The sequence below is a fragment of the Homalodisca vitripennis genome, chromosome 1 (genome assembly GCF_021130785.1).
Source record: "Homalodisca vitripennis isolate AUS2020 chromosome 1, UT_GWSS_2.1, whole genome shotgun sequence".
Taxonomy (NCBI): domain Eukaryota; kingdom Metazoa; phylum Arthropoda; class Insecta; order Hemiptera; family Cicadellidae; genus Homalodisca; species Homalodisca vitripennis.
In genome coordinates, this window is record NC_060207.1 from 171,490,684 (window position 1) to 171,507,823 (window position 17,140).

General features: G+C 32.6%; 1 protein-coding gene across 5 annotated transcripts in view; it reads right to left on the minus strand.

Annotated features, from left to right (window-relative positions):
- The window catches only part of LOC124352731 (Kv channel-interacting protein 4), a 344,993-nt gene that overhangs the window by 13,432 nt on the left and 314,421 nt on the right, over positions 1 to 17,140 (minus strand). For all 5 annotated transcript variants that reach the window (XM_046802365.1, XM_046802366.1, XM_046802369.1 and 2 more), the window contains one exon: positions 7,274 to 7,465. In XM_046802365.1, coding sequence (XP_046658321.1) covers positions 7,274 to 7,465 — 192 coding nt within the window. The remainder of the gene's footprint in view (positions 1 to 7,273; positions 7,466 to 17,140) is intronic.

Below are 17,140 nucleotides of genomic sequence, written 5' to 3' on the forward strand. Positions count from 1 at the left end.
AAGGAGCCTGTTTTGCAATCCTTTATTATACTTTTACAAGTAAGCGTAAACTCTGTGTTATACTAAGATTTTTCTTCCCCGTAATATCACAGCGACCCTTCTCTGAGCCTGCAACCGCGATGCCCATATCAGCTTGCAAACTGGACATAAGAAACACCATGAAAAATCTGCTACACTGTATCCGAACTTATAAGTAAATGGCACATATAACATTTATGTCGTAAGTACTTGGTTTATAAAATGCACAGGAATTAAAACTATAGCTCATATTTACCTTCAGGCGCGAGGTTGGGGGTTCTATTCTTTTATAATATACAGCGATGATTCTTATTCAACTGGTTCAGATGTAATTTTTAATTTAACTATTGTAATACCAGGAAAGCCAATTAATACAATTTAATTAGCACATTAATGTTAGCATTTTTATAAAATATTCCTTAAAAAATGTAATAAAAAATGTAATATTCCTGTAAAAATGTTTCCCTCCTTTCTTAAATTACGATATAGCATGAATGAATATTTTTCAATGTATTAGCTTATTATTTATTGTAAGAATTAAAAGATAGATTTAGAATTAGTATGAAATCTAATACATTTTTTTAAAAATAAAAATAAACCGACTTTAATAAAAAATTAAGAAAATAAAAACATAATTTTTATTAAAAAAAAACTAAATTAATAAAAGCCGATACTAAGTTATTTTTAAAACGGTGAAAATTTTTGAACACATGTACAATTAATTTCAAAATTATACATTATAAATATATGGTTTCCCATTATTACCGTCCTTCTAAATATGGTGTGAATGTTTTATAAACATTAGAAGAAAATAATAATATGTTTAGTACTTTACACCGAATTCGAGTATTATTGGTATAACGAATTCAATAGTAGAACAATAGAAAACCGCATTCTCCCAAAACACAAATTTCCCACAAAACCTGTCTCATTGCTCCAAAAGGAATTCCACACTGCATCCAACAGGGACGTCATTCAGACTGTTACTATGAACAACGTTATGTTCATAACATCTATGAGGTAAGTAATGATTATTAGAAGAAACTACATCTGAACACTTTATTCTGTTTCGTTGCTCCATGACATGTATCAAAGGATTCATACAGGAGCTTTTTCTGTAAACCTGACCTAGATTATTAAACTTCTCACAGCATCTCTGAGGTGCTATTAGATTGGAAAATTCCAAGCTCTGTACTTAACCCTGTGCTGTTGTTTCAGAACGGAATTTCTACATTTCAACCAATAGACCTCAATAGGACCATTTCCAGAAATAGCAATATTTATTTAGTACTTGTTAGGTTAGTTATGGTCATAGGAAAAACCAATCCATCTTATTCCGCCTCGTTGCTCCATGCCATGTTTCAAAATACTCTAACAAAGCGCTTCTGGTACCCTGGTGTAGGTTAGTAAACTTCTCACAGCAACTCTGAGAATAATTAAACTGATTTTGAAAATGCTAATCTTTGCACACCTCCGTTGCTCAGAGACGGAGTGTATTTTTCTCCTGTATAATATCTTAAATATATCTAGATAGAGTAAGCTTTAGTTGTATAATTTAAATTAGTTCAGGGCATTCCCATGTAGAGCCAGTGAGCTGATATAGGGTAATTTGCCTCCATCGCCCGATGTGACGGCCGTTTCTCATTGGTGGACTCATCACGTGGTCCCTGTCTGTCTGTCTTCTGCCTGCCCGTCCAAGAGCATGCCTTGACGCCTGACCCGTCAGTGCCGGCTTGATTCCAGCTTCGTCATGACATCAAACGTGAACAATATCTCAACAAACACTTCGTTAATTCGTTGGCTGTAGTAATGCCGCTTTACTCACCGCGTTATGAAGTAGCAAAAGCGGTCTTATTTTCTCTCTACCGAGGCTGTAGAAGAGCCGTCCTGGGTTCCGATGTTCTTTTTTAACTCGTTTGTAGTAGTAGAGCAGCTCTGAACCTTGTCTAGTGCATGTTTGGTATTTCCACAAATCCGAGACTAAAGATTTCCCCTAAAACAACTGCCCCCCCAGCCGATGCCAGCGACTGTTGTAGCGACAAGATAAGTGTCGTAAGTGGTTAGTTTTTCCATGGTCACCGGTTGACCCACTGCAGGCTCTGAACTAGCTGGAGGTGCTGCCCTCACGGTGACAAGCACAAAGCTACAACGTCGATGAATCGGCATCAATTTACTTTTCTTCCCTCTCACTAGTTTCTAAATCAGACATAGGAAATCGTGTTGCATTTGTTTGTTTGTGTTCCCCGTAACGTAAAAATCTATTTGTTTAAATTGTTTTTGATTATTGCAATCTCCACATTAAACATTTAGTTCTTCGAGCCCAATATCTTGCTATAATCCTATTGATATAATTTAATACATTCAACTAAAATTGTTCATGACAAGTTTATCATTAACTTTGGCATTTGTCATAACGCTGTAATTTGCTCGTAGTTCTTGTCTCTGTCAATTTGTCTTTGTAATCTTTGTGTAAATTGTGTAACTTTGAAGACGGGTTCGCGTTTAAGTTGTAAAGTACTGTTTCTGCAGTATTAAATTTACTCTGAAACACCGTCAGTCTTACTCCCCCCTCGTCTAAATTGTGTAGATTATTGATCAGAGTCCCTCACCTTCTCTTCTATAGCGTCCAGCTTGTCAAGATATTGTTGGACGAACTCTGGACTCACTCTCTCCCAGAGAAACTCGATCGATCGACCCGAATCCATATGAAGGCTAGAACCGTTTGTGCGTTGTTTACGTTGTATTTCATTGAACCATATCATTGAAACCAGCTTGAAGGTTTACTATGAAATAATCAGACAACTCTTGTTTTAATTTTATTGTATTAAATACAATGATTGTCCACTGTATTTGCTAACAACATATATATTTAAGTACATGATCTAATTTACAGCTAATTTACACTTCGAATCTAAAAGTTGACTTATGTGTATGTTTATTATTCTCTGTTAGTTAATTAAATTATAATATGTTCCAATAGGTTGCGATATTTATCATCTAAAACAAATGTTTCATTCTTAAAAAAGATGTAAAATAATTTATTGCTATGTAATTATTTTGAAATGGAATAAATCGAATATGAAGTACATATTTAAATTTCTCGGTTTAAATTAAACAACCTGCAAAAGAAAACTATTTATGTCTGTACTTCTATTAAAAAAACTTTAAATATCCAATACAAAATAGTTTATTGCTTTGTACTCTGAAATATTGAAACATATTTAATTAAATCTTATTGGATAATCCAATTTGTCATATCCAATAGTTTATCATAATCTACTTTACAATTCAAATTGTTATTGGAACCTAACAGTTATTCTTCCTGGTACTCAAGCCTATTACCGAGGCTAATTTAGTCGTTTTACCATCTAAACAATTATGCCGAACTTTAAACTAAAAGTAACTCTGGTAGGCCTATATTAGACACATATTTCTCTTTTATGAATGTCTTATAATTTTTCACCTTTAATGATTTATGGAATAATTGGAATTTAATCATTGTGTTTAATAATTACCGACCCATATTGTTGCGTATTATTTTGTTTACTTTCATCTTCTCTATTGTGTTCTATGTTTTAAAAGCCGTTCAACATACTTTGTGAACTAAAGCTCGAGCCCAATTGAAAGTCGACTAACTATCAAAGTGCGAATAACAAAATCAGTGAACTTGAAATTGAAGCATCACCTTTCCTCTCGTGCGCAACTTCATACACTCAAAACCTACAGTAATTTCTTAGAGGCGTAGTGACTTTGAAGCCATGTGTATGCGTGTTCGTTGGAATCGGATGAAACCGTGGACAGTGCAGCGCTATCTCAGGACGAAATAAATGAGCTGTATGTCCAAATATCAAGTGTTATCGAAGTCCTTACAAAACTTATTGCTCTCCGAAGTTCTTACAATCCCCGTCTTTGCACTCTCAGAGCTACCCGGAAATGCTGTTACCTTCAGTTCGAATAGCAAGCTTCCTAAATTACATTTTAAAAACTTGACGGATCCCCAATACAATAGGTGTTGTTTATTAATTTGTTTGACACTACTATCCATCAGAACTCTAATAGCTAAAATAACTAAGTTTCACTATGTTTTGTCTGTTTTTTCGGGCGAGCCCCAATTTAGAGAAATCTCCAAATCTCACTGCCCCTAACTGTTTGATAGCGTATAAAGTATTGCGTGAACTCTGTCTTAACTCTAGACATATCACTACTCTATATATGAATCACGTACTAGATTTTTCTGCATAAATAAAGGATTTTTAATTTAATTTAATTTCATTGCGACATACACCTTGCGAACGTCTCCATATAGTGAAGGCCCATAACCGTTGTGTTTCATGCCTGGGATACACGTTTTACCAAAATGTAACTCTAAGGCCTCTTGTGCCACATATGTCGGATATAATATAACACTTTACTCAATTTTACAAATAATGATCCTCGAGGTCAAATGTCTCCCCCCTCAGGCATCTAGGCCTATCACTGCACACTGCACAATCCGACCAAGTGATGTGCATTTTTCAGAATAAAAGCCCTCTTTATAGATCTAAAAGTGGCCACCACACTACTTTGATATTGGACACTGCGCTCGTTAAGATCACCGTCTCTAACGGAAATACTCAGGTTATTAGCGCTCTTCTTGATCCTGGCAGCACGCCAGATTTTATCAGCGAGCGCACGATCAGCTGATAGGCACGCTTGGTCACTATACCATTTAACGACGAATAATGTCCGTTATACTATGTAGTAACTTATTTATTACGTTCAAACATAGGTTACTATACAAACGAATATTTTATTTAACATCTTCATTGCCTATAAAAGTAAATTAGAAACACAAGAGACAAAGCAAAAGTAGGTAAAACTGTATTTTGAAAATTATAAAAACAAATTTAATACAGTAGTAGTGAAAGTTTAGGAAACAGGAAATGAGAAGTGATTGACGTAGAGTTTAGAAAATGGAAACAAACTTAATTTACTGTAGAGTTTTCAACAGGTAGCTGATAGCAGGCCTACAAATAATAATGTTATGATAGAAATATGTAGAGAAGTTTTGAATTGTGCTAGACTTATGTTAGCTTTTTATGATTATATTCATCAACGTGTGTGAAACATTAATTTGAATATTATCATAACAACGCCCTACGGGCTTCACTGGAACAAGCGCAACAGTGACGAGTTATAGTTGTTATTTTATTCTCTGATTTCACAGTGCATTTAAAATTTACCATCGTAGTCGTTACCTTAAATAACTTACAACATCGCTCTCTTAGAAAAAAAATTCCATATTCTCACATATAGGACTGAAAATAATACATTATGTGGAATGTCATGGCCCATATATTGTCATAGATGTTGTCTTTACTCCGGCAAGCAGAGTCTTGATAAAATTATCGATAGATTAAATTGAAAATTGAAAGGGGCATGTTAGCTCATATAGGAGAAAAGATTCCAATTTTAGGATTAAAGTGTGACATAATAAAAACACCTAAGAACTGCCAAAATTAACTTTTTATTCGGGTAAACAAAAACTTACCCGTACAAGTTCTAAAAATTGCATAGTGCCCCGTTGATAATATAAATACACTTTTGATTTAAAACATAATAGTAACGAGTATCTTAAAGAATTTGATTTTGTTTGTTTGATTGTTATAAAATTGAAAACAACAAAATAACCTCCACAAACAATACCCATTACGGAGAAATGTAGTTTTTTTTAAAGAAATACATATTACTATAAATTCGTGTTTATTTTATGAAATAAAATAATTCATCTTTAAGCAATAAAATGAGCTCCTTAAAACACCTAAACTTTTAAAGAAAAGTGTAAAAGACTGGCCTTTTAAAATTTTGAAATAATTGGAATTTAAGTAGTACTAATAAAAAAAAATATACAATTCTGTCCATGTGACTACAAAAGTATTGTAAACAAAGATTTCTCTAAAATATAAATAAAAATACAACATTTTGTGAAATATTGCATGATTTATTTAAAGTAGTTGCAACAAGGAATATTATCTCAAAATTCTTAGATTAGATGATAACATTTTCACCCCTGCCTTTACCGCTTACGTACCTACAATGCAAATGATTAAAAATTTTTGACGTAATTCGGGTAAAATCGTGGTAAAGTATTAAGGTAAAAACTAAATTTAGAGATTTCGTTTCAAAATTCATCAGAATGGATGAGCACAAATCAATAATGCTAAGAGTCAGTCACAAGTGTTTTGATCTTTTCTAAACTCTATATTTGTAAACACTTAATCAGTGAAATGAAACTCCATTTGAATTGAAAAATAGAGCTTTAAGAAAATTATTTGAATCAAAACGGAGGTGAATTGCTATTGATATTACGTAAAGAGTAGCGCATACTAGACAACATTAATGTGTAGTCCTACTAGTACTTTCCAGTTTTTGAATGGTAAACCTGCACTGCCTGATGACACTTAGAGTGCCTTCATTCATTCTTCCCACATCAGGCTTTACAAAGTACTTCCGATACGAGCCTGACACATTTCTGGATTTGGGTATGTAGATGTTTCGGTTCGAATTAATTTATTTCTGGTGACATAGTTCAGTTTGCCTTGTTGCCCCAGTCTGTCAAATATTTATATGTCTCAAATATCTACTTCGGTCGAATAGCCCTCAATCCCAGCACTTATATAATATACTTCTGGTCTAAGAGGTGGAGTGAAAAATTCCATCCTCCGGCTGTGCCTGACTATACAATAAACTCACGTTGGTGTATAATATATGTGCTGTGTGTGAAACCGATAATGTATGGATAAACCGAGGAGAAAATACACTTCCGGTTCTTTTCCATAATCTCGTAGACAAGGACTTTTCATAACGCCGCCATTTACTTGTCAACATAAAACTCATCACATTCAAACTCACAGGTAATATTAATGTTATTGTTAAAATGAATAAGTGACACGCAAATTCCTTATTCCTGTGGTTTAAAAAAATCCCGGCACTAAAAGTCAAGCATGCTCATCATTATACCTCACTCGAGTTCATGTGATCGAGAGAAGTTTGTGATCGCCCAGTTACGTGAGAAAACCACTTTTAAACTTCTTTATCTCAAACTTTCCCTGCAGTTCGCCATCATATGGCCGGATTCCTGTATCACTAATATTGGTAAACAGGTAGCAGTTCCTGCCCAGCAAATGACTTAATAAACTTTTATCCAGAAAATGATAAAAATAAAAATCAGGTTTTATTTTAAGTCCTTTGGGCAAAAGTAAAAAAATCAACCAACCTCCTTTCGGGAAGAACTGTGAATAGATGCCTTTGAAGGTGTCTTCTTTGACGACTCCGGTAGGACACTCGGCCTTGAAGCCACGGTAGATCCTCTTGAGTTCGGGCTCGGTGAACCTCGTGGCTCGGCTGAGAGCGGCGAGACTGTCGGGTCGGTAACGGGGTGGCGTCTCTAGGTCCTCTAGCTCGGAATCTGCAACAACAAAGATTACAATTTGTAATAATTTCTATCAGTGTGATAAAGAAATAGGGGTGTAAAAAGGAATATTGTAACAAATTACATACTCTTGTTGGTCTGAAAAGTTTACTTTTGTTGAAAAGCGACTACTTCCGACAATTGTAATGTATTTTTGTCTAATATACTTCCTGTACCGATAGTCCGTAGGGTGCTTATGCACCCTAAACATGTGTGTAGAATTTCTCCTTTTTAGTACAGCTGGGAGTCAAAAACAAAGTATAGTTTCCCTAGGGGTTGCAACCCCATTTCAACGGTTATAGCTGGTTGGTCTTCATGAAAACGCTTTTTATCATAGGCACGTGCGTATCTAAAATTTTATCTCTCTAAGTCGCCGGATGGATGGAAATAAGGCAGCATTCTTTGATTTGCAACCCCATTTAAACCCCCATTCTATCTTTATGGAAATACTTTAGTTTTTCTATTTAAGTCACGAGTTATGTGTACCAAGTTTCTATGATATTAGTAAGTTAGATTGGATATATAATATCCAATAGTAATAATATTTAATAAATACAGTAATAAGGATATATTGAATGATGATTATGAATACATTATTGTATGAGTATATAACAGTCGCATATTACCTTAGATAATCTGACACTGTTTCCTGATATTGTAAGAAAACATTTGATTAATATTTTATATAATTTATCCATTTTTAATTTCAAACTTTTATGTAGTATGCGGTTCTATCTATGTAAAACTATGTTATAATAAGTTATAAGTTTTTAATCATTGGTAAACATATGATTTTTCAATAAATTACGTGTTTTTTTGAACGTAGCAAATACTATTTTTCCACTTTTTTTTCATTCAATGTTCTATTTCTTAACAAATACTAAATGTATTGTTTAAAAGAGTTTTAATTATTTTTTGAATGTCAACAACTACAAAATTCACTCAAAGCAAATTTTCTTAATGATATTACTGGAATAAATATGACACACTGTGACGCCATCAGGACCCTAGTTGTATTTAAAAACACACTTTCTTATTTGATAGCCAATAATAATTTAATATGGGCTGAAGTATGAAGGAAACAGGATTTTTCCGGACATTTGCCATCGTTCAGTGAAACAAGAAAACAGTAACACAGGTGTTACTGTTTTCTTGTTTCACTGAACGATGGCAAATGTCCGGAAAAATCCTGTTTCCTTCACAATCCTTCCATCGTCAAAAATAACCTTTAAATGAAGTATGAAGTTGCAGGAAAAGTACATTCCTGTGACGGAGGTGCATATTGATTGTGACGGTCACTGAGGCGTTTCAATTTAATGATTCAAGTTGCGGTTCACCATGTGGTTGAGTTGTCTGGTTCAGAAAACCTGAGCACTGAGCTTGCATGTCTACAGGACAATTAACATAGACAGTGTACCTTGTGTACTCCACTGAATAGTCTGCACACGTCGTAGTTTGGTCAAAGTATAATTATCTGTTCTCTTCAAACTATGAATTTGAATTATGAGAATTACTTTGGGTTCAGTTATTTCAAGTAATTTAAGATCAGGGTTTTGGAAGACAATATAATATTCTAGATAGGCGTTATTACGTAAACATTGCGTACCAAATCAGAGATTTTAAACTAAATAATTTAACGAATGTCTTAGTGGATTCAGTCAACGTTAACTAATGTAGTCTTAGGAGTTAAATACGGCTAGTATAGTAAACACAGAGTGCATTAGGACTATATGACTAGAATAAGTCACTCAAATGTCAGACCTTTATTCCACATTCTGATATGATAAAGTCCCTTCGCGGGGTCATGACTTAAGATTCCGCTGTAGTATATTGATTCTACGTTTTCTTCTTAAGAACAATGTTAAACCTCATGCAGTTTTACGCCATTATTTGTAGAAGAAGAATATTATGGGAGTTGTCTCATACTAAAGATAAAATTAAAAGATATATCCAAACGATTTTTAGTTATTTTCATATTTTATGTTATTCTAAAAAAACCTCGTACTTTATTGTACTCTATTATTTAAATATTAAAAATTTACATACTTAACATAATGAACCAAAAGGCTTTATGATGCGTATTATTTATATAATAAAATCGAGACGTTTCCCAAAATGCTACGATCAAACATAAGGCGAAAAACTGCGCGAGGTTTAACACTGTTCTTATGGAGAAAAACACAAAGTCATTTTACTACAGTTTGTTACAATGCTAAAAGATACGTTGTAATAAAGCAATATATATTTGTATTTGACTTTACGATGTATATTACTAGTCCCATAAAATAATTATTTTCTCAAAGCTGTAATTTCCATTTTGGTCTAAATAATTTTCCTTTGAACTTAATTCTGACTCAAATAAAAATGAAGACACATAATTCTACTTCTTGCTGAATTTATAGAACAAAAGATAAAATTACATGCCCTCATAATACTTGAAATATTCCACGTGAAAAATAAAAAGAATCAGAAACATGAGACTAGATTCTGGAAAGTCTAAACAAATTCATCTTGTGAGCTCGGGAATTCCGGAAAACTACATACGTGAATACACTCGAGAACTCACGTCCTCTTCTACAACAGACACAACAACATTGCGAGAATCGCTTTATTTGTATTCATGTTTGCTGATCTGAAGTAAACATTTACAATAATAAATTCAGGACAACTTTTCATCTTAACATGATCTATAATATAAATCAATTGAGATTTATATTTAATACTGTACTCATAATAGTATGTCAAATTAATTTAGGCAAATAATATTCTCGTCGTAAAATAATTAACTGTACGACGTATCATCGAGGGATTTATCAGCGATATGGAGTCTGACAAATGGAACTGAAGTAAATTATTATATACCATGAGCTGCTCCACCAAGAAAATAGTTCCCATGCGTTTGGTGGAAAACAAATCCATTAACAAGAATCAAAATAGAAAAAGCATTCGTTTTTTTAAGATTTGGTTAAATGTTGTGTATATCAAATCAAGTTCTTTACTGGCACAATTTATAACAGTTTTGTGTGCTCAAATGAGTCTTCACAGTAAAAGTTGTAATAAAATTGAATATAATAATTGCTAGTCTAACCAAAATGGTTCTTGAAAAATATTTCAAACAATGACGCGGCGGCCTTTGCAATATTGTAATAGTTAATACCGGCCTCCCTGATCAGGTAACGCCTCAGACATGCTTTTAAAACAAACATGACCTGAAATTTTATGAACTGAACTTCGATATATTCCTGATATTGTAATTATGTTTTAGTTTAAGAAAAAGTCTCTGGTGCTGGAAGATAAATATGAGAGTGTGAGGTCAACGTTATGACGCCATTCGGTCGGAAACGCTTCCTGCATCCCTCCTGCTTAGGACCCAAGCAATCGTAAGACCCTCATCTGTAGAAAACTGAGTTTATGTAAGTCCTACTGGCAGCAAACCCCCTAATTCTAGGGGGTAATATTCATTATACCACAGACTATTCTTTGTTCAAACATTCCAAACATTTAAACTATCCATATAATTAAACTGTTATAAATTAAAGCAAAAACGATTTAATTACTAATGCTCTCAAGACGTTTAGAGATTGCCAAAGATTTGAAACCTAATTGATGATGTCAATGAGTTACCTCTCAGCGTGAATTATTTATAACCTAAAATTACCCATAGTTTTGTCAATGATATTTACATATCGTCATTTGGGTTAAAGAGTGGTTTCATTCACACGCTAAGACCTCATTTTGTTGAAACTTGAGTGGAACCTTCCTAAAAAAACAGCATGTTAAACCGTCTCACCACTTCAAAGTTTTTGATCTTTATTACGTGACTAACAATGTAATAAGTGTATTCTAATCATAACCATTTATTAAACTAATCAGTGTAAATAAAAAAACTGACTAAAAGGTTACAGTAATTATGACTAAATGATGTTAATTCTTGTTAACATGTCCTAAGTTTTAATATCATATCAAACTTGGATTTTTCCTTATTAAACATTTGCTTTAACTTTGATTGACTCACGAGAACTACTTAAAGCTTGTTTATACACCGTTCTTATTAAACCACCCTGGTGCATTATCTTTGATGTAAAAGTTTCAAAGGTTCACTAAGGGCAAGAAGCTGAGGTAAACTGTCATTGTCCTTAATCTTAAAAGAACTTTTTGCACTGATCCTGGTTGGGGGAAAAATATGTAATTACGTTCAGAGGACTTAATTAATTTAAAACCATTTTTAATATCGTACAAATCTACCATAAAGAATCATAACAGAATATCTCATATATATAATGTCTGGAAACACCCAAATATATCCTTTAATAATTTAAATATAAATTTGAAACCTCTTACAATCGTGATAGAGATTGGCGCATCTACTTTTTGGAACAATGTTTTGTTATGTCACACCAACGGGGGACGTCCTGCCGAGGGTATCGTGAATATTCGTTAATGGAAGCCTATACCTTGTGATACATAATTTTAAAGGTAATAGCTTACTGAATTGAATGCCACAAACCGCATCTCAAAGGAATTATTCTATCAGAAAATAGAAAACATTTTTAGTATTGAAAATTTACTGATGTTCAACAATGTAATTTTAACATGGTTTCTTGCCACAAAATGTGTTAAACTAATTTTTTAGCATTTTTTAAATGTTCAATTAAAATAAAATAAACAATTTATTTTTAAGCTGGTTTCATTAGTACAAATTTACCAGTTTTTTATTACAATGAATAAAACTTATGAGTCACTTTCTCTGATTACTTATGAATCTGTACTTGGTGTTTTCCAGTCAGCAGGAAGGTTTAAAGAGGACAAAGGTCACTAGCCTATGAGAAGCATTATTGTGTTATTAATCATCTGGTCTACAGGTTTCAGTTTGTTGAGCATGGAGCTTTCACTAGACAGGTCTAAGCTTGGGGAATTACAAATGGACAAAGGTCATATCATTCCTGTCGAGTTAATCAGTGTCTCTGAAGCATTGCTGTCAACAAGTTATCTAATTACAGTAGTTCAGTTTTTATTTGGCATTTTAATGGAAATTGTCTGAAAGAGAACGAATTACTCTGTTGATGATGCGAGGATATGGCGATCGTCAAAGATCTTATCGGGAAGTTTGTAATTTGTTTAATGACACTTTCCCAGAAAGGAATCCCATAAGTGTTTCAACAATATCAAAAACTATTGAGCGTTTTGAAATGACAGGGAGTGTACGTAATCGGCCAAAGTCGGGTAGGATACAATCTGCAACAGATGAAGAACATGCACTAGATGTTTTGCAAACATTTATTGAAGACCCACATACATCGCTCAGAAAAGCTGCACAGCAACATGATATGCACCCTATGTCTGTGAGTAAGATTTTGAAAATTAATAAATACAAAACCATTTAAAGTTCAGTTAGTCCAACAGTTTAAGTGAGGATGATTACGACAGAAGAGTTGAGTTTTGTGAACTTGTGATGCGCAAAGTGATGACAATAGAGATTTTCTGACCAACATACTATTTTCTGATGAGGCAACTTTTTTCCTAAATGGCAATGTTAACAGGCACAATTGCCGTTACTGGGCTAGTGAAAACCCACATTGGATTACTGAGTCCCATTCACAGCAACCATAAAAACTGAACGTATGGTGTGGAATTTTAGGTAACAAAATTGTTGGACCCTTTTTCATCAATGGAAATTTAAATGCCGAACTTTACTACAATATGCTCCAAAATGAAATAATCCCAGCTATTCAAATTGCATCAGGAGAATACTTTGATAATGTATGGTTTCAGCAGGATGGTGCTCCACCCCATTATGGGAGACAGGTAAGAGAGTAATTTGGATTTAAGGTTTCCTCATAAATGGATTGGCCGAAGAGGAGAAATCGAATGGCCTTCCAAGATCTCCGGATTTGTCACCAATCGATTATTTCCTATGGGGGTCATTTAAAATCCAATGTTTTTATAGAAGAAAGCCTCATAATTTGGAAGACCTAAGAAACAGGATTATAGAGGAGATTGCTTTGATAACTGAAGAAATGTTAGGCAACTCTGTCGAATCATTTTACACAAGATTGGCTCATTGTCAAACCGTAGAAGGAACACAGTTCGAACAATTGCTTTGACACCAAATGCAGGTAAAACGTTTGTTGTAAGACTTTTCTAACAGCATACATTATTTTTTATTTGTAATAAGAAATCAATAACATAAGTATTTTCCATAATTGTACTGTAATAAAAACTGGCAAATTTGTGCTAATAGAACCAGCTTATAACGAAATTTTTTGTTTTATTTAATTGAACATTTAAAAAAATGCTAAAAAATTAGTGTAACACATTTTGTGGGCAAGAACCATGTTAAAATTACATTGTTGAACATCAGTAAATTTTCAATACTAAAAATGCTCTATTTTCTGATAGAATAATTCCCTTGAGATGCGGTTTGTGGCATTCAATTCAGTAAGCTATTACCTTTAAAATTATGTATCACAAGGTATAGGCTTCCATTAAGAATATTCACGATACCCTCGGCAGGACGTCCCCCCGTTGGTGTGACATAACAAAACATTGTTCCAAAAAGTAGATGCCCAATCTCTATCACTATTGTAAGAGGTTTCAAATTTATATTTAAATTATTAAAGGATATATTTGGGTGTTTCCAGACATAATATACACCCTGTATATATATATATATATATATATATATGATTGATTAATTGTACTTTAAGTGCGAATGAAATATTGTTTTCAACCTGATGAGATTAAATAGCGATTATGATTATTAATTACCCACTTTGAGTAAATGGGCAAGCAAAAAATAATTAAACCAGATTATATTAGAATAACCGAAAACTACTTAAATTTTACTTGTCGAATTGTATCAAATATGTATTACTCAATGAACCAATCAAGGAATTTCAGGCTATAAGGACAATTACAACTAAATCTAATATTATAAAGTAACATGTTTGCCCCTTTCTTTTTTGTGATACGTTTGGAAATAACTTTAATTTTGTTTACAATTTCCACTCGTTTAAACAAACTAGCAACTTATTTACTAAACAATGTTTTACATATAGAAATTTTTTCCCTTCCACATTACAAGAATATTCAAAACACTTTACTGCTGGTGATTATCACAGTTAGCCAAAATAGAGTTAGGATATATATCTCTTTACTCTTTGTGGTATGTCTATACATATGTCTATTTAATTATATATATATATATATTTTTTTTTTTAACAAAAAAACTTTATATATATTTTTGTAATTATACTTTGGCTATATATAACACTGACATTTCTTTAACAATTTAATTGGTTATAAATTGTGAAAATGTAACAAAATTACTTTAACAGTTCCTTTAAATGAGTTCCTATTTCAATGAAACATGGTTCGTTTTACTATATTAAATTTAAATTAAAATTTTGACACATGAAAAATATAGGTATTTCTAAACCTATATAAGTATACAATTTTACTTTAATTTGGTTACCACCATTACAGCTGATACATTTGGATATGGAATATTTTTATACAAAGTCTCATAAACTAAAATATATTCATTAAAAACAGTTGCTTTTTGATGTTCAATACCTCTATTTACATTATAAAGGGAGTACAGGAAAAGGACTGCATAAAACTAAAGACGTTTAGGATGGAATCCTTCACAAAAGCATTACTTTGTAGGGCAGTAACGGTATGAATGATTGAATTTTGTCAGTACGCCAATGTGCAAAAGGTACTTATCTTACACTCTTGGATCTATAGCTTTCCAATTGTGTTAAAAGTGGATAAAGTCTGAAGATCGCCACTGAAGCGGTATATGAGGATCTGATACAATCAGAATCGGAAGGACTCGGCACCAAATGAACTGTGCTTTGAATCGCTCAACCGGTCTGCGAGTCTATTGTTGGGTTTATTGCTTCAAATCCCGTCACTGGAATCAAATTGTTTTCTGAGTAACCTCAAATTTTGTGAAACGTAAGGGTTTGATGCCAGGTTTTACAGATAAATCCTTTATCGAATATGACATTTTCACGGAGTCTTGCACCAGCCTGTGAAATAATCAATACGGTCAGTGTTTCATACATTGTAATTATAATTTTAAAACGGAACTGCCCGTATTTTTATAATTTTAAAAATATATCAATGTTTGGTTTTTCTATTATTTCCTTATTTCTACATCAAATAATGTTATTGTTAAACAACACAGATACTTATCAGTAAAGTTACAAAACCTCCATGAAGACTAATTTTCATGGCTCTGCATACAGAAAAAAAACAACGGCAGAAAAAAGACTTTTTCGAAATAGATATACATTGCATATACATGACTGATTTTGATAAACTTTTAAAACATAGTTTTAACTCTGTTAAACTATGGAGATCGATGGTACGAGAATTACTCGTATTACTAGAATTTAAAATCCCTAAATTATCTTTTGGGGGAATGAACAAGTAATAGAAATTCAAACTTATATAAACATCATGGGGCACATACGAAAAGTAACAAGTAAGTTCATTTTTGCATGAAATATCGTTAAAATGTGAAGGTACATGTTGGTAGGAGTTACTAAACTGTGCTGCCTGGTCTGCTTGAAGGGTCTATACTTTGCCCATTTTTCTTCATTGCGTTTGTTAACGTTCTTCCTGTTGTCTCTGACTTTAACCTAGGCATATTCACAGATAATAGCACAGTCTTCAATTTACACCTAACTCTCAGATTTATCCTATTTCATAAAAGAAAGTTTGTGTTCGATAAATACATAATTGAATGGTATACAATTTATACGTACAAATAAAACCTATATGTGTAAGAATATACAAAATATACTGTATACTAATAAAACTGTATTTAACTAGAATATGAATTTAAAACTTCCACCAACTGGTTTAAAGACAAATTCTTCCAACTTCAGATTTTTACCAACCAAATGTTTGGGCAAATAATTGCCAAATTAAGTATAAGGACATGGTAAATCGACATGGTAAATACGACATGGTAAATCGTAGTGCAATTGTTGTATGAGCAGTACGACTATTCATTTTATCTAAGTTATCTGTGGATTACTCCTGAACACATGGATTGTTAATGCTAAAATATAATGTATTTTTCAACATAGTCCAAATGGTTGTAATTGATTTCAATTTTACTTACATATTATTTATTCTTATGGAATACAATATTTATTTTTAGTGGATATTTATTAAGTACAATACCGGGGCACGCTATAATCAGAAATAGAGAGTACGTGGCAAAGCCAAGAATCTTGGTGTCTAATAACAGTGATATGTCTATATACAGTAGACCGTGGACCATTTTCGATCAATCGATGATAAAAATATCACACGATTTCATTTTAAATAATGTACAGAATTAATAGGGGAAGATTATTCATAATTTCTGAGTATAAATATATATTATGTCGTATAGTATAATGTGGCTCTCCGTGTATATTCAGATTTTTAGTAATTGCTTATTTGTTATTTTTCTCTTTGCTAATAATGCTGTCTATAACACAGATACAAATAATATATGTTGTTATATTTATTTTTATTACTTAAAAATAGATGAAATCACAGATTTCGAAATGTACATAGTAACAAAAATAAAAGTTTACAAAAAAGTGTTAAAAGGTTCATTTATATTGTATTATACATATTTATAAAACACTTTTCAAGGCTACATCT